This window comes from Hyphopichia burtonii (assembly GCF_001661395.1).
Source record: "Hyphopichia burtonii NRRL Y-1933 unplaced genomic scaffold HYPBUscaffold_6, whole genome shotgun sequence".
Taxonomy (NCBI): Eukaryota; Fungi; Ascomycota; class Pichiomycetes; order Serinales; family Debaryomycetaceae; genus Hyphopichia; species Hyphopichia burtonii.
In genome coordinates this window covers 45,169-61,678 of record NW_017963733.1, presented here as the reverse complement: position 1 = coordinate 61,678, position 16,510 = coordinate 45,169, and the positions used below count along the sequence as shown (strand labels likewise).

Sequence of the window (16,510 nt, the reverse complement as noted above, 5' to 3'; positions counted from 1 at the left end):
AAAAATTTTTTTTTTGATGAGTTCAACAAATACACCCGTACACATCGACGAATCTAGGGTTGCAAAGACTATACTTTGTTATCGATGATCCAGTTTGCAGCATCAATGCCGCTTTGATAAGCACCGTGTACACATCCGGCACCGTCAGAAATGGTGTGCTCGCCGGCAAAGCGGATTGGGCAGTTGTAGAGGCCGGTGCCGGGGAACTGGGCCAGAAGCTGGATGATCAAGTCCGAAGGGTCGTCGTCGACGTGAAGAGCAGCGTAGGACCCCCGAATAAACGGGTTCTGAGTCCACTTGGAGGTGATGGTGTTGATGGGGTCGGCGACTGACTGGCCGTGGGCACAGAGGCGGCGAAGCATTGGTTCGTAGTAAGACCAAGCCTTCTCGGGATGTGCCTCTAAATATTCGGTTAGTGGCGATTGAGTAAGAATAACAAGACTGCTAGCACTGGCCGATTTATGTATTGAAGCATAGTTGAGCACGTACGCTGGGAAAGTAAATGGCGGGGGGGATTCTGTGATTTGCTTTGAAGGGACGGTATCATTTTCACTAGCTAAAATTAAAAAACGATCTTCGTTAAGGTCCCACCAAGGGGTTGCAAACTCAAAAACAACTTTACCCAAAGCACCAAAATGAATTGATGATAAAGCATCGGTTATTCTGTCTGGAAGAGGAGGATTCCATTCTAAACCATAGGGATGTTTGGGGTCTAGTTGAAGAACACTTTGAGGAACAGTAACCACCAAGTAATTACAGAGAAATACCTCACCATTGGCTGTTTCCAAAGCTATGTTATAGTCATTGAGTTGATTATTTCGATTTATCTTCTTTACTTGAGTGTTTAAATGGATTTGCTGTGGAGGAATGGATTTGCATAAATAATTAATTAGAGTTTTATATCCCCTTTTATTATATAGATCACGTCCATGGTGATCCATTATAGCATACTTCCCGCTTATCTTATCCCAGGTTATACCATACCATAACTCTAAGTACCTTAATATTTGACCACTTAATTTTTTCTGAATCGGAGTAAGGAAAACATCATACTGTCTCTTGTATTCTTCAATGATTTCACTCAACGATACATCCTTCACGTCTAAAGAGTCATGGAAGTATATCTCGATGAATTTCTCCATTTCCTCCACTACCCGGTTCAACTTCAGTTCAATCATATTGACCGGACCGTCTTGGTTATACACTTTGCGATCCTTATTGTCGAAATACCCGTCCTCCCCCACGTCAAAGATGTCAGGATCGTTGGCGGCAATTAGATCGGCCAAGGTTTGGTTCGATAGTAAGTCATGGAACCAAGCAGCACCCAAATCATACTTCAATCCTAATTTCGATTCTTTTACATCGCTGGTTAAAAGCCTTCCTCCAGCATAATCTTGAGCCTCCAAGATAACCAAATCTTTAGAGGAAAACTTGGTTGAGTCCACAAGGGCTTGAGCAGCTTTCAATCCTGCAACCCCTGCTCCAATTATACAAATTTCGTTCGATGGCATCGCTGGTCTGGGATTAGAAGTAGTATAGAATAAAAAATCGCGTTATTAGGAGACCAGATGACTAAACAAAATGAAGTAGATAAATTGATTTAGATAAATTGTAGATAAATTGCTTAAGAGAATTCCACCACATCGAATCAATAAATGACCCATGTCTGAAGATTAATGACAGCGGATTACGTTTGCAGACCTGTTCGTCTCCATGATATAACATTACGCAATCACCATTTATTGAAAATTTTCTAATATTACAGGAAATATATAAGGGTATAAGATTATCTATAAACATGCCGGATGCCATTAGTGACGTAGTCAATCAAAGTCCCAATGTCTTTCGAACATGAGCACGGATTTGTCTATTATACTCTTCACGATCATCTCTCCATAACTTGCAAGCATCAATGTTGGCTCCACTTTCAGGATTAGGCTCTGCCAACATGGACATGACACTCAACAAGATCTTTTCTATGCTCTGCACTGGAGACCATCTTTCTTCGGGGCGCTCGTATTGATTAGGATCTTCTCCCGGGGCATGAAGAATCGATATACAAACACTCCCATCAGCATAAATATTAGGGTGCAACAAAGGTGGATCGAACTTCAATGACGGTGGACTCAACGGATAATCTTGGGGGAATTTTAATTCGGCTGGGAATATCCCATTCTCGTACGGAGTATCAGTTGGTCCTTCCAATAAGCATTCCCAGGTAAATAAATCATCTTCAGAAACCGGGCCTGCCACAATTCCCGGTGGAGGGTCTCTCGCAAGTTGCTGGTATTCTTTCAAAAGTCTTTTCTGGGCAGTGGAACGGGGAGGCATCGCTTTCAACTGGTAACTGGGCTTATCAATAGATGAATAACCCAGTTTATGTCTCAATTTCATAAAGTCTTTTGATCGATTTGGTGATTTTTTGGACAGCGCACGGAATTCTTTTTTAAAGCCAGAGGAGAATTTCCCAAAAAAACCAAATTTTTCAATCTTGATCTGATCTTGAATCTTTTGATATTAAAGCATTGGCCAAAAATACCATTGATTACTGAGAAGATTTAGAAAAGTGCTGCTACCATGGTTCAATTATTTGCTGCTAAAGTTAAGAATGTGTTAAGTGCTGACACACTTGTACTTGTCCCCACAAAAACTGCCCAATTTCCAGCACCAGAAAGGTTATTAACTCTCTCGTATGTTCGTGGACATGATAGTTTTGAAACAAGAGAGTTTTTGAGACAGTTGTTGATTGGTAAGGAAATCAAGTTTAAGGTTTTATACAAGATTCCAGCTAGTGGTAAAGAATTTGGTGATGTCCAAGCACCAATTTTCAAATCATTAATTGAGTACTTGGTTGAACGTGGACTTGTTCAAGTTAAGGAAAACTTGACTGACGACGACGATAGCACTAATGAGTTCATTCAAAACTTGTATGGTTTGGAAAACAAAGCTAAGTCTCAGTCAATTGGAATATGGGATGATTCTAAACCAAAAATTGAATTAATACAATTTGATGATTCGATTTTAGAGAAAGTCAAACAAAACTCGGTTGGTGCCATTGTAGAAAAAGTCATTAGTGGTGATCGTATTGTTACACGCTTGTTGCTCAATAAGTCTCAGCATTCGTCTACGCCATTCATATTGGCTGGTATCAAATGTCCAAGAACCGATGATTCTACTAATGTCAAGATTGCCCAACAAGCTAAGGTTTACGTTGAAGAAAAATTGTTAACTACCAAGTCTAATATCAAGGTTAAAGTCATTGGAGAAAACCAAACCGGATTGCCAATTGGTATTATTGAACATCCTTCAGGGAATAATATCCATGAAAAGTTATTGGAAAACGGGTTTGCAGAAGTTGTTGATTGGCAATCTACTTTGGTTGGCTCCACTTATATGAGCGGCTTAAGAAGAGCAGAACAATCTGCCAAGAGTTTGGCTAAAGGATTATTTAGTAATTTTGTTTCAGCACCTGCCCCTTCAACTACAAAAGTTATCGGTAGTAAAAATTTAAAACCTGGTTCTTCTATTAATAATGTCACCGTTGCTAAAGTCATCAATGCTGACACTTTAAACTTCCGCTTGCCCAATTCCGAAGAGGAAATAACTGTTCAATTGGCCTCGTTACGTGCTCCTCGTCCAAATGATTTAACTGTTACTTCAAATAAATTACAACAACAAGCTCTTGTTAACACTGCTCGTGAATTTGTCAGAAATCAAGTCATTGGTAAGACTGGCCAATTATACATTGATGGATACCGCGAAGCAAATGCTGACTTAGGACTTGATTCAAGATTTTTAGTTAGCTTTAAGTTTGGTAATCAAGATTTATCAGAATTACTTGTTAATAACGGTTGGGCATCAGTTATTAAACATAATAAAGCCACTAGTCATGAAAGATCATTAAATTGGGATCGTTTGGTGGAATTAGAAGAAAAGGCAAAGAACGATGCTAAAAAGGGAATTTGGTTCAGTGGAGATATTAATAAGATATTAACTGTTGGTACTAGAATCGTTGATGCAAGTGAAAATGCCACCAAGGCTAAGACTTTTTTCAATTCTTTCAGTAAAAAGGGAAGAATTGGAGGATATTACGTTGATTTCATTTCAGGAGTTAATAGAATCAAATTATTCAATCCAAAAGAAGGTTCAAGATTAACTTTAGTTTTAGGAGGTTTAAGTAACGAAAAATCAATGGCAAATGAACAAGGTATCAAATTCTTAAATAAAAAATTTTTACAAAGACCAATTGAATTTGAAATTTACGATCTTGATAAAATTGGATCTTTTATTGGTAATTTATATGCAAATTCGAAATCTTTATTACCTATTCAAACTTTGTTATTGGAAAATGGTTATAGTTCAATTCATGAAATTGCTGCTAGCAGTAATAAATTTTATGATGAATTAGTCAAATCCGAAGAATCTGCCAAAGAATTGAAAAGGGGTGTTTGGTCGAACTACGATCCAAAGGAAGCAGCTCGTAAACAAGACGAAGAAACCGCTAATAAACTTCTGAAATTATCAATTGATTCAAAACCCCAATTTTTCGATATCGAAGTTACTGACATTGATACCTCTGGTATTATCAGTTACCATAAGCTAGATGCGTCCACTGTTAAAAAATTTTCCGAATTCAAGAATGGTTTTGGTCAATTTCATTCTCAATTGCCAAGTGCAAGCTCTAACTCAACTGATCTTCCATTCAATTTGACAAAACCTCCTAAAAAGGGTGAATTGGTTTCTGCTAAATTTAGTGAAAACGGTAAATACTATCGTGGAAGAGTAGTCAATTTCGATAAGTCAGCTAATGAATACCAGGTTAAACATATCGATTTTGGTAATATAGATCAAGTCCCTCTTAGCTCTTTAAGATTATTACCAAGCCAATTCAACCTTACCCAATACCCACCTTTTGCCCATACCTGTCAATTACAAAATATCAAATTACCACCAACCAAACCAACAGACTACTTGACGGAAGCCTTGTACACTTTAGAAGATTTATCCTTCGATAAAAAATTGGTTCTCAGTGCCTTACCTTCGTCTACAAACGGAGTTGACTTTGACGCCGTTCTCTACGACTCAGAACAATCCTTGAAAAACCCAACTTACACCATCAACAAACAATTGGTCTCTGAAGGTTGGGGTATCGTTGACTCCAAACTAGTCAAATCTCTGGTCGCTGACTACGTCAAAGAAATCACCAATGCTCAACAAACTGCCAAAAAACAACATTTGGGATGCTGGGAATTCGGTGACGTTTCCTTCGATGAAGACAACGATGCCTTGATCTGATCTACAACGCTATATAAAACAATACAAAGCTACCCATTATTGTAAAGCTCATTAATCTTTGTAATTCCGTCTAGTAGTTGAAAAACCCAATTATTCTTCGAAGTTCTCACTTTTTCTCTCGTTTTTTGCCTTTGATAAAAAGTTAACAACGCTGAAAAATTAATTTTTCGTTGAATTTTACTCCTTTCTTCTTCTTCTTCTTGTTTCCGGTTAAACTCCAAGAAGGATATACTTGATTGATTGAGAAGAGAATCACGATGAACCCAGCTATCACCAATTTGGCAGTCATGCTTGTCATGATGCAAGTTTCTCGTCGTTTAGACTTGGAAAATCCAGATGTTTTATTCTATGTTCGTGCTTTCTATGCTTCTTGTCAAGTTGTTGCCTTTTTGATCTATTCTTACACTAAATACGTTATCAACAAGAAGAATGACTTGACCACCTTGAAATACGTCGAACCAGCCAATCCAATGTCTGGTGAAACCGAACCAAAGGCAGTCGTCACCACCGTTAAAGAATATGATTTGAAACAAGTTGATACTTTAATTAGAGGTATCTTCACTGGTTTAGCCATGATGGGTTTCATGCATATATACATGAAGTTCACTAATCCATTGGTTATGCAATCTGTTTCTTCTGTTAAGTCTGCTTTGGAATCAAATATTGTCAAAATCCACCTTTTTGGTACTCCTGCTTCTGGTGATTTGAAGAGACCTTTCAAAGCTGCTCCAGGTTTATTACAAGCTTTGCAAGGTGGTGCTGGTGGTGCTGAAGTTAAAACCGATAAACACTCTGTCGAAGCTGCTGAAGCAAGTGGTGCTGGTGGTATCAAGGAAGATTAAATGGCTTTTTTTTGCTTTATTAGAGGAGTTTCCTCATCGTTATCTACATATTTCTTTATAAACAAATTTAATTATTATTATGTATTATTTCCCGTGATTTCTAGTGTATTTAATCGAGTTCTCCATCGGTTGGTTCTACCAAAATAGTCTCTTGTTCTTTACCTCTAACAAATCCAATTATATCTAATAACTTCCCACTAACATATAATTCTTTAACTGTCCATTTACCCTTATTGTAAATCTCTGGAACTGCTGAGTTCAATGGGATTATTAACCCCTGATATAACTCTTTGAAATTGACCACGTCTTGTGCACTCATTTCAGTTTCATCATGCATCTTTTTAAAAGCTCTGGTGATCCATTCTGGAATATATTGTTCATCTTCTTGCTCTTCTTGATAACTGTCACGGTTGAAACAACGAATTAAGTAAAGCAACCAAACTTGATCTTGCAAGCCTGAATCAACAATGGTGTCATAAGAAATAACCCCTAAACTCACAGTCAATGATCTTTGGAATTTGATATCTTTTTTATATACATTTTTCAAAGTAACAAATCTTTTCTTATTCTTGGAATCAGCTAATAGTTCTTTTTCAAGTTTTTTCAAACTTTTAATACTACCAGAGTAAATTTCCCTTTGAGACTTTATATAAACTTCAATAGTTTTATAATATTTTGATTCATTTTCATTTGTTGGAATCTTGATGTTATTGATTATACTCAATTTTGCATCAAGTGCTTGACGTAATTGATTGATACCAGCTAGTTTCATTCTAAGAGTTAAGGATTTCTCCCATGGAGTCTTAACTAACCATTGGAAAAGTAGTATAAGATTGTCAGGAACAGTGGTACGAGAAATGAAAAAAATTATTCCGTCTTCGTATTGTTTATAGTTGTCCTTTCCAGTTTCGGTTTCATCATTTCTTATGACTGAAGTAGTATAATCTGATAATTTTGGAAATTTTACACCCTTTTCTTCCAAACCTGGTAACGATTCAATTGGTAACTTAATTTTCAAAGCAGTAGTATCGGCTGGATTACCTTCAATAACGAATCCATAGGCCAATAGTAATTCTTCGTTACCCTTTTGACCATAGTTATTGAAAACTTCAGGATATTCATTATCCTGGTCTGCTTTGAAATTGAAATACGCTTGGTCATCCGATTTATTCACTGACCAATGGACTAAAGCCTTTGGATTGTGGTTCAATAAATCAATTAATGGCAACAACATCACCTCATCATCCCTGAAAGTGTGTTTACTCTCGATGTTATCCTTCAATAAATATGCTGGGAAAGATCTTGATTTCAATATCATTGATGCCCATAAGTAATTGGCGAAACTAGTCCAATTCTCAACGTCTTCGTCACTGACAAAATATTTATACAAATCATCGTCAGTGTAAAACTTGAATTCATAATAGAATTTCATATTAACGAAATGTTGAGTTGGTTTCTTTATTCCTTCTGGTAATTGATTAATCATTTGCCACCATTCTTCAACTAATTGACCAAGATTGTCCTTGATTGAATTGCCCAAATTGGTACCTTTTAAATAAGCTTTATCTTTGGCATCCCAAAAGTATGGTGAGTCCATTTGGGAAAAGCCAGGTAAGAGTTTTAAATATTCTTTATGAAAAGATTTCTCAATAAGCTCACTGGTTCTTTCACGGGCTAAGTATAACTTAAGCACGGAATTTGTGTTCAGGGTCTTGGAACTGACGTCTTCAAAATCAGTTCCGTCTTCTTTATTGAACGATTCGATAGCATTTGAAAGAGTTATAGCCAATTTAATTGGAAGTTTTATTGAATTTCCATCTTGCAAAACTCGTTCCTTTTTATTTGCATCCTTATAAACACCACCAATATTGGACTCGCCAACTTCTTTGAATTCAATTTCTGGAGCTATTTGAGCACCGTTTTCCAATGCCCATTCAACTAATCCTGTAATACTAGACATTTTCTGTTCAATATCCATTGAAAAGACGTCATTGATCTTCTCTTCCCTCAGAATTTTCAATATTTCGATGTCTTCGGAGTGCACACTGAGAAAACAAAAAAATCAGAAAAATGGTGAGATTATGAAAAGTTCAACTGATCAACTACTTTAATCATTAATAAGTTAGATCCAAAAGATGTTAGGTAGAACTTTGATGCATATGAGAGCTATCAGAGGCTCTAGAATAGGCTGTTTGGCAAGGCCAACGCCAGTGTTTGGCACTAGATTATTCAGTCATTCCAGAATAATATCGAATGAAGCAAAGGAACAAACCCCGGACCAACCATCAAAACCAGAGGCCAAGAAAGCAGAAGAAGCCAAAGGAGAAGTCAAAGACGAAGCTAAACCAAGAAAGAGACCATTAAGTAGAGTTGCTATTGGTGGATCTCAACAAGGGAGTAAAAGTTTTGCTTCGAGTAATAGTATTGAATTTGCCTCGTGGAAGGCCGTTGTTGTCTTGATTGTGCTTGGTGGTGCTGCTACTTATTATTTTAGTAAAGAAAAAGAAAAATTGAGAATCCAAAGAGAAGTTGAATCCAGAAGAGGGCATGGAAAACCATTGATTGGAGGAAATTTCAATTTAATTGATACCGAAGGTAAGCCATTTACTCAAGAGAATTTGAAGAATGATGATAAGAAATTCTCAATAATTTACTTTGGTTTCACTCATTGTCCTGATGTTTGTCCTGATGAATTGGAAAAATTGGGTGAAATGTTGGAAGATTTGAAGAAAAATGACAATATTGAATTGCAACCATTATTTATTACTTGTGATCCTAATAGAGACTCTCCAGATATTGTCAAACAATACTTAGCGGATTTCCATTCCTCTATAATTGGGTTGACTGGTACTTATGATAATGTAAAGAATGCTTGTAAGAAATATCGTGTTTACTTTTCCACTCCTCCAAATGTTCAACCAGGTCAAGATTATTTAGTTGATCATTCAATCTTTTTCTACTTAATGGATTCTGAAGGTAACTTTGTTGATGTTATTGGTAGAGAAGCCGATGCTAAGGAAGGTGCTGAAAAAATCAGAAAGCATGTCGATGCATTTATCCCACAAGCTGAAAGAGAAGCCAGAAAAGAATCATGGTTAGGATTCCTTTACAAATAAGCTTTTTTCAGTAAGTTCTTGTAAATAGTAATATCATGTTTATATAAGCGAATAAATTGCTTCAGTTTCTACATGTTTTTATTTTTTTTTTGGTTTGTTTAAAAATTGTCATAATTTTACTAAAAGTTATACAACTATACGGCCAATCTTCTATAGCCCCCACAAGCTTTACATTCTTCTTGGTGAGCGAGCATCATTTCTTGAGCCTTGGTTGGATCATCAACTTCTTTTGGTTCTGGCCAAGATAAGTATTCATTAGAGTAGTTAGATTGATAATCTTGAGGTAATATTTCCAATCTCTTACCGTAAGCAGTAACTTTTCTCCAATCACGATGGACATTGTATAATGATTCAGAAAAGTAAGCAAAGCATCTTTCAAACATTTTTTGATTCAATTGAGAAGTCATTTGAGGTTTGAAATCGGAATATTCTTCCCAAGCTTGTTTTGGATTGGATAAGATATAATCAGTAGCTCTTTTAATTGCAACCAAAAATTTCCTAACTTTTTCAGGGTTTGCTTCCAAAAACTTATCATTACAAATGTATAAGATAGTACAGAAACAGCAGCAACCTAATTCAGCTAATTTATCGATTCTTAACATCTTAGCATCAGAAATTGGTCTACCTTGTTTTTTCAAGTAATCTTCTAATTCAACTTGTTGAATACATTCGATACCAATACCAGCATCGATTTTACCTTCAATGATGTACTTAGCAACATTCATACCACATCTAACAGCAGTGTAGTCATCAGGAGTCATACCATAATGTTTCGTTAATTCATCAATTTGAATCTTACCAAATTCACCAACGTAACCAATTCTTTTACCTTTCAAAGAATGGAAATCAGGAGTGATACCAGATCCTTCCAAATACAATACACCAGTGAATGGTTCATCCAAAAGGGAAGCAACAGAAGTAACTGGGAACCCTCTTGCCTTAGCAGCCAAGGTGTGAACCATAGCTTTCAATCCCATATCAATTTTACCTGAACCAATCAATTCAGTTACATCAGAAGGGTTAGAAGGTTCTAAGATCGAGATATCAACCCCAGCATCCTTGAAGTAACCTTTCAATTGAGCAATGTAAATTGGAATGTGATAAGGAGTTGGTTGCCAGTTTAATAAGAATGAAATTTTTTCAGTAGCCATTTTTGATTAATTAATGATACTGAATAAAAATGCTTTAAAATTGGGAAATTGGCCACCTATTTATATCAATTACCGGAATAGAATTGATCCAATCGGTCAGCAATTGGAATTGAAGAGGAGAAGTAGTCAGGGGATAGAGGGTATTTCTGCTGCCCAAAATGTTGAGTAAACTTGATTGAGTCAATCACGTTCCGGATAAACAAGGGGGAAATTAAAAGCATATATTTCCCAAGCACCGAATCTTAACCAATACCGACTTTGAAAGCTCAATTGAGTCTTGTTAATTGACCCTTTACAACATCTAATCCCGGTCTTTGGCCCATAGCCATGGGTATTTTCAATTTTCAATCTGGACGACTGCTCAATTACAAACCTTCCAAACTGGGGCTTCCCAACAACTACTTTCCAGCACTGTTAATGGTGTCTAGAAGCACCAAGTATATAGACAATTAAAAGCCAAATAGGTATATCTAGTATTTGTGTGCAGCGATAAGTTTTGCAGCAATGTAATTTTGCACTGTTTAAAAGTGCGCAACTTGATTTCTTCTAAATGCATATCCTGATTGATCGGGGGTCTACAATTAAAGGGTAGATAAAGTTATATAATTACTGGGGGTCTTCAGAGTAATCGTAGCAAGCACCGAAGAAGTCAATTTCTAGAGTTAGGGTTTGTAGAAAGATTTGTTCACTTTTTTTCTTTGCATCTTCAGTGGTAACTACTCTATTTACTTCGTTTTTCAAAAATTGTACCCAGCCAGTGAAAGCTTCACCACTGTGTAAGATGATCCACTCGTTGTACTTATAAGCCAAGTCTTTAGGAATGGTTCCTTTCTCCAAGTGGTAGTTTGCCCATCCTAGATATACTTCTTCCATGACATACATGAAAGTTATTACTTCAACGTAAGAGTTACATTCGAAGACCAAATAGTTCAATAAATCAATGTACGACTGCACCTGGGGTAAAGTGATGGGATCTTCTTGTAGCATTTGGGGAACCTTCAGTTTTAGTTCAACCAAATTCTCTGATTTCAATTGATCCAAGCATTTGAAAAAATAGTCATTTTCGTCATTGGAAACAAACCCAATCTGCTTACCTAAAGTAATTGCAGCTTTTGCATCGTCGCATAACGCCAACGTCTTACCGAAGAGGTTGAGACCAACTTGGAAAAATTTCAAGTCCTGAGTCAAATACGTGAATAGTTTATAGTCCGGTAAAGTACCCTGGCATAATTCGTTGGTTAATGGGTGGGTGATGGATTCGGTGTAAACTGAGTGATGCTTAGCGAGAAGCTGATCAACAAAAGAAGACATTCTTGCTTGAAAGGACCACCTTAATCACCATTACCAATCAATCTCCGATACTAACTCTATTAATATAAACTCAACAATTGGAGATCGACTGCTAAATTGCACACAAGGAAACACCCGTACCCCTTATGCGCTTATGCGTAATCCTTCTGAGAGATTAAATGAGGAAACGGAACCATTTCCTAGCAATTGATTAATTAAGAAAAATTGACTTTAAATTAATAGATGTACGAATGGCTTTCTTGTAGTTGTATAGTATCTGGTGACTTCTGTCGAGTGTGAGACGCCTCGTGTATATATTGGACCAAAGGGAAGGCTGAAAAAACCATTTCAATTGGTCAAAACAAGGATGAATGAAGAAACATTGAAGACCAAGGACGGCGGAGAGGAATTGGTGAATAGATCGTATTCCGTAGAAGACGAGCCGGCTCATGGTAGTGCTGAAATTAAGTTCAAGAGTAATAAGTACTTGGGGTGGATGTACAAATTGGATAATTTGGGGATTGAAACCAGAGGAATTGAAAGAGTATCGCCGGCAGAACGTAAGCAGATCCAACAGCTGAAAAAACACTCTAGGCTTGAACAGTTTATAAATGTTGCTGGGTTGTGGTTTGCAGCTTGCGGTGGGTTAACTTCGATGTCAAGCTTTTTCTTGCCAACGCTATCGTTTGGATTAAATTTACGAGATGCTTTAGTTAGTGGATTGATTGCAATGATAATTGGTTGTTTGGTACCGGCCTACACTTCCACAATGGGGTCCAAATCTGGCTGCAGGCAAATGGTGAGTGCCAGGTTTTTGTTTGGTAATTGGGGGGTGAAGTTTGTTTCATTAATATGTATAGTTGGTGGAATTGGATGGTCGATTGTTAATTGTGTATTAGGAGGACAAATTTTAAGTGCAATCAATAACGATGTTGATTTAGCGGTTGGAATAGTTGTTATAAGTATCATAAGTTTGATTATTGCGGTTTTTGGAATCAGAGTCTTACTTAAGTTCCAGACGATCTTAGCAATTCCAATCACAATTGCAGTTATGTTATTCTACGTGGTTGTTTGTCAAAAATCAGGTTATCTCCATGATAGTAACAAGCTGGTTCAAGATTTGAACACCGACTCAGTCACGTCCAGAGGTAACTGGTTGTCTTTTTTCACAATTGGTTATTCGGTTACTGCCACTTGGGGGTCTGGTGCTTCCGACTATTATATTTTATTCCCTGAAGATACTCCATCTTATCAAGTGTTTTTAATGACTTTCTTGGGTATCAGTGTGCCCACCACTTTTGTTGCAATCATTGCCACAATCTGCGGGACCATTGCTTATAGCTATCCCCCTTGGAACAAGGCTTACGAATCATATGGCGTAGGTGGATTATTGAATGCTGCTTTTGACCATTGGGGTGGGTTTGGGAAATTCGTGGTTGTTATCTTGTTTTTATCATTGGTTTGTAACAACATCATGAACACTTATTCGTGTGCGTTTGAGTTTCAATTGATTGATCGTCACTTAGCCGTTGTTCCTCGTTGGTTGTGGGCCACTTTAGTCACGGTCATCTATTTGATCTTATCATTAGTTGGTAAAAATCATTTTTCCACAATCATTGGCAACTTCTTGCCGATGTTGGGCTATTGGATCTCCATGTATATAACCTTGTTGCTAGAAGAAAACCTTTTATTCCGCTCATCCCAGAAGATGAAGAAACTCCATTATAAAGAGTACGGTTTTGAAACTTGTTCAAGTTTTTCAACCGACATTGAAAAAAATGGCCCCGTCGATGCTCCCGTCGGTTCTTGGTTGTACTTGTACAACTGGGACAAATGGAACAAGCCGGAAAATATCACCTTTGGCTTCGCTGCTGCCATTGCCTTCTGCTGTGGTGTTGTTGGTGCTGCCATGGGAATGAGCCAGGTTTACTACGTCGGACCAATTTCCCAGTTGGTGGGTAACGGGGACATTGGGTTTTGGTTGGCAATGGCCTTCTCCGGCGTCTCCTATCCGCTATTGAGATACGTGGAGCTCAAGCGCTTCGGCAAATAGCTTTCTATATAATTATATAATAATGGATCCTTTATAGACTGAATATAATTTTGCAACCGAAGGAAAAGGCCCAACCCGCAGTAAAATCAACAAAAAAAAAAAAAAAAAAAAGACAATAAGAAAACGTTGAAGAGGATAAATTAAGTTATCTACAAATAAACAATCAATTTGCAACGGGTTATTGTTGACTGAAGTTGGTGATAATCAGAGTTTGTGATAATAAGACTACGTGAAAGAATACGTGATAACTTCTAGCCAACGCTTTTTCTTCCCGGCACTATTATGACTCAGGAATTAACCCCAGAACAAATCGATACCTTTGATAAGGACGGAATGCTTTGCATTCCTGATTTCTTAACTACCAGTGAGGTGCAGGGCTTACTTAAAAGATCACATGAACTCCTAGACGGATTTGATATCGGTGATCATCCGAGGACCCAGTTCAAAACTGGCGATAACGATCATATTGGAGATGAGTATTTTTTCAATTCTTCGGATAAAATATCATTTTTCTTTGACGTGGATGCCTTTGATGATAATGGACAATTGAAGTATCTGAAACAACAGGCCATCAATAAGATTGGACATGGATTGCATATGAAAGACGAGGTTTTCGCTAATTTGACTTTCCTCAACAAGATCAAACGAGTTGCCCAAAGCTTAAAATACTCGGATCCTCGTATTTTACAGAGTATGTTGATTTTTAAACAGCCAGTTGCTAATTCAACCGAACGTCAAAATGGTGTTCCATCCCATGCAGACGCAGCTTTCCTCTACACCCAGCCTCAAACTGCTTTGGGGTTCTGGTTTGCCTTAGAAGATTGTACGCGTGAAAATGGTTGTTTATCCTATAACCCAGGTACTCATAAAACTTTCCCAATAACGAAAAGATTTGTCAAAATCAATGGGGGTCAAAGCGGCACCAATTTTATACCGGTGGACTACGACAAGTCCAAACCAATTCCTCAGGACAACCCCGATGACTATAAGTTGGTTGAATGTAAGGCTGGTTCCTTAATTCTTATTAATAATTCTGTTCTCCATAAATCAGAGTCAAATAAGTCAAATAAATCCCGTTTTGCTTATGCTTTCCATCTCATCGATGGCGTCGATGGTTACGATGAATTGAACTGGCTTCAAGTGCCTCCTGGTCCTACCAGAGGCGTTGAATTCTCTAAATTATACTCTTCGTAGTGAATATATATGTCTTTAATGTACGGATCTAGATAAGCACATGGTCACGTGACTACCCTCCTAGTAGCTTATCGCATTGTACTCCACAATAAATCAAAACAATCGCCTCCTTTCTCTTTTATCCCTTGGTCTATATATTCTACTTCTTTTTACTAATCTTATAATTTGCTTATTGAAACTTACTTAAATATTATTGAAACCACTGATTAGATCCGTGTTTTCCTACTTGTTTTTCCTATTAACCACTCTTTTCACTTTGTTTTTGGGTAAGGGATATCTAATTGCCGCTCATTCCTTTAAAACTTGGTATGTCTCTTTCTTCTGATACCCTTGTTGGTTCTTCCAAAGATTCCAATGATATTAAGAAAAATGTTGTTGATGATCCCAGCTCTGTAGAATCTTCTGCTAATTCTTCTAAGTTTCCTACTCCAAATAATTATTTGGATGACAAACCTTCAAGAATTGTTCATTATAAACCTGGTGAACAAATTCATATCAAAAGGGCTTCAAGTAAAGATCAAGATAGATTTGCAAATGAAGATAATTTCTTCTTTCTTAACTCTCATATTTCAAAAAATCATGCTTCAATTTCTTTACTTGGTGATGTTTTGAAAATCAAAGATAATAACTCTACATTTGGTACTATCTTGAATGATTCCTTTTTAATTCCTGGTCATTGGTTTGAATTATGTGATGATGATGTTTTGGGATTAATTATTTCAAAACCTTCAGAATATGTTCGTAAAATTCATCAGAAATATGTTACTAATGGTGATCATGTGATTTCTCTTGATTATTTTAATAATCCTCAGTTAGGTTTGAAATTTAGGGTTAATTTGGATTATGATAATAACTGGATTAAATTAACCCAAATTTCTGGAAATTCTACTTCAAGCGTTATTAATATTGATGATGATAATGAAACTAAAGTCTTTGATATTGAAGATGATGTTATTGATGTTGATCACGTTGCAGAATCTCTGAATACCCCCATTGTAGTTAATGTTGAAGAAGACTCCTCTTTTGATCAAGATACTCATCAAAATGAAGAGAAAGTTCTTGAATATGAACCCTATGCAGTTTTAGGTGAAGACGAAGATCAAGTGAAGAATGACGAAAATCTATCTCATCATGATGACAAAAAATTATTGAAGTTTGCTAGACTTAAAGAAGAAATCCATTCGTATCATAAGGCAAAACAATCAGAAAAAGCAAATAATGATCAAATTAAACAAAATTTCGAAAATTATCAATCTATCATTGATGATGAGGAAGCCGATAAGAAAAATGACCATGATGATGTAAATGACGATTGCAAGAAACTGGATGATTCCAAAGATGAAATCGATTATGAATTTTATTCAGATGGCGTCTCAGAAGATTTTGGTTATATAGTTAAAAACCCACCAGTTAAATACGTTATGAATGATTCTGAAGACGACAATGATGAAAGCGATGAGGATTTCGCTTTGAATGAAACGAAAAACGACGTTGATGACGAGTTCATCTCCGATGGTATTTCTGAAGATGAAATTGATTTCATCGTGAAAAAACCTAAAATTAACTATG

The 16,510-nt window shown here is 36.8% G+C and overlaps 11 protein-coding genes across 11 annotated transcripts in view; 6 read left to right on the top strand and 5 right to left on the bottom strand.

The window, feature by feature from the left end:
* Positions 1-68: 68 nt before the first annotated feature.
* Positions 69-1,664, bottom strand: CBP1 (Cbp1p; the record flags this gene model as incomplete). The annotated part of the gene is made up of 2 exons (XM_020222325.1): positions 69-1,513; positions 1,661-1,664. 2 exons carry the CDS (start codon positions 1,662-1,664, stop codon positions 69-71), a joined length of 1,449 nt encoding a protein of 482 aa, XP_020074901.1.
* Positions 1,635-2,374, bottom strand: HYPBUDRAFT_153469 (E2 ubiquitin-conjugating protein). The gene has a single exon (XM_020221563.1). It carries the CDS (start codon positions 2,329-2,331, stop codon positions 1,828-1,830), a length of 504 nt encoding a protein of 167 aa, XP_020074900.1. The 5' UTR covers positions 2,332-2,374; the 3' UTR covers positions 1,635-1,827.
* Positions 2,375-2,428: 54 nt separating this feature from the next.
* HYPBUDRAFT_162654 (uncharacterized protein) lies at positions 2,429-5,399 on the top strand. The gene has a single exon (XM_020222577.1). The coding sequence runs from the start codon at positions 2,578-2,580 to the stop codon at positions 5,293-5,295; it is 2,718 nt and encodes a 905-aa protein (XP_020074899.1). The 5' UTR covers positions 2,429-2,577; the 3' UTR covers positions 5,296-5,399.
* Positions 5,400-5,546: 147 nt separating this feature from the next.
* On the top strand, positions 5,547-6,616 carry PHO88 (Pho88p). Its single transcript, XM_020221562.1, has one exon. The coding sequence runs from the start codon at positions 5,553-5,555 to the stop codon at positions 6,135-6,137; it is 585 nt and encodes a 194-aa protein (XP_020074898.1). The 5' UTR covers positions 5,547-5,552; the 3' UTR covers positions 6,138-6,616.
* On the bottom strand, positions 6,247-8,097 carry HYPBUDRAFT_111747 (protein-lysine N-methyltransferase; the record flags this gene model as incomplete). The annotated part of the gene is made up of 1 exon (XM_020218851.1): positions 6,247-8,097. The coding sequence occupies one exon, from the start codon at positions 8,095-8,097 to the stop codon at positions 6,247-6,249; it is 1,851 nt and encodes a 616-aa protein (XP_020074897.1).
* A 199-nt stretch (positions 8,098-8,296) lies between these two features.
* On the top strand, positions 8,297-9,253 carry SCO1 (Cu-binding protein; the record flags this gene model as incomplete). The annotated part of the gene is made up of 1 exon (XM_020218852.1): positions 8,297-9,253. The coding sequence occupies one exon, from the start codon at positions 8,297-8,299 to the stop codon at positions 9,251-9,253; it is 957 nt and encodes a 318-aa protein (XP_020074896.1).
* Positions 9,254-9,387: 134 nt separating this feature from the next.
* THI13 (4-amino-5-hydroxymethyl-2-methylpyrimidine phosphate synthase) lies at positions 9,388-10,404 on the bottom strand (the record flags this gene model as incomplete). Its single annotated transcript, XM_020223641.1, has 1 exon — positions 9,388-10,404. One exon carries the CDS (start codon positions 10,402-10,404, stop codon positions 9,388-9,390), a length of 1,017 nt encoding a protein of 338 aa, XP_020074895.1.
* Positions 10,405-11,010: 606 nt separating this feature from the next.
* Positions 11,011-11,715, bottom strand: HYPBUDRAFT_112247 (uncharacterized protein; the record flags this gene model as incomplete). The annotated part of the gene is made up of 1 exon (XM_020218892.1): positions 11,011-11,715. The coding sequence occupies one exon, from the start codon at positions 11,713-11,715 to the stop codon at positions 11,011-11,013; it is 705 nt and encodes a 234-aa protein (XP_020074894.1).
* A 232-nt stretch (positions 11,716-11,947) lies between these two features.
* Positions 11,948-13,809, top strand: FCY24 (Fcy24p). The gene has a single exon (XM_020221561.1). The coding sequence runs from the start codon at positions 12,062-12,064 to the stop codon at positions 13,745-13,747; it is 1,686 nt and encodes a 561-aa protein (XP_020074893.1). The 5' UTR covers positions 11,948-12,061; the 3' UTR covers positions 13,748-13,809.
* A 63-nt stretch (positions 13,810-13,872) lies between these two features.
* On the top strand, positions 13,873-14,974 carry HYPBUDRAFT_153464 (uncharacterized protein). Its single transcript, XM_020221560.1, has one exon. It carries the CDS (start codon positions 14,030-14,032, stop codon positions 14,939-14,941), a length of 912 nt encoding a protein of 303 aa, XP_020074892.1. The 5' UTR covers positions 13,873-14,029; the 3' UTR covers positions 14,942-14,974.
* A 275-nt stretch (positions 14,975-15,249) lies between these two features.
* Positions 15,250-16,510, top strand: part of HYPBUDRAFT_149619 (uncharacterized protein) — a gene marked incomplete at both ends in the record, with an annotated part of 2,880 nt that continues 1,619 nt past the window's right edge. Inside the window, one exon of the mRNA XM_020220219.1 lies at positions 15,250-16,456. Within this exon, the coding sequence (XP_020074891.1) occupies positions 15,250-16,456 (1,207 nt within the window). The remainder of the gene's footprint in view (positions 16,457-16,510) is intronic.

Excerpts from the sequence above, each read along its gene's own strand:
- HYPBUDRAFT_153464 (XM_020221560.1), top strand. The coding sequence starts at position 14,030 with ATGACTCAGGAATTAACCCCAGAACAAATCGATACCTTTGATAAGGAC.
- PHO88 (XM_020221562.1), top strand. The coding sequence starts at position 5,553 with ATGAACCCAGCTATCACCAATTTGGCAGTCATGCTTGTCATGATGCAA.
- HYPBUDRAFT_153469 (XM_020221563.1), bottom strand. The coding sequence starts at position 2,331 with ATGCCTCCCCGTTCCACTGCCCAGAAAAGACTTTTGAAAGAATACCAG.
- FCY24 (XM_020221561.1), top strand. The coding sequence starts at position 12,062 with ATGAATGAAGAAACATTGAAGACCAAGGACGGCGGAGAGGAATTGGTG.
- HYPBUDRAFT_162654 (XM_020222577.1), top strand. The coding sequence starts at position 2,578 with ATGGTTCAATTATTTGCTGCTAAAGTTAAGAATGTGTTAAGTGCTGAC.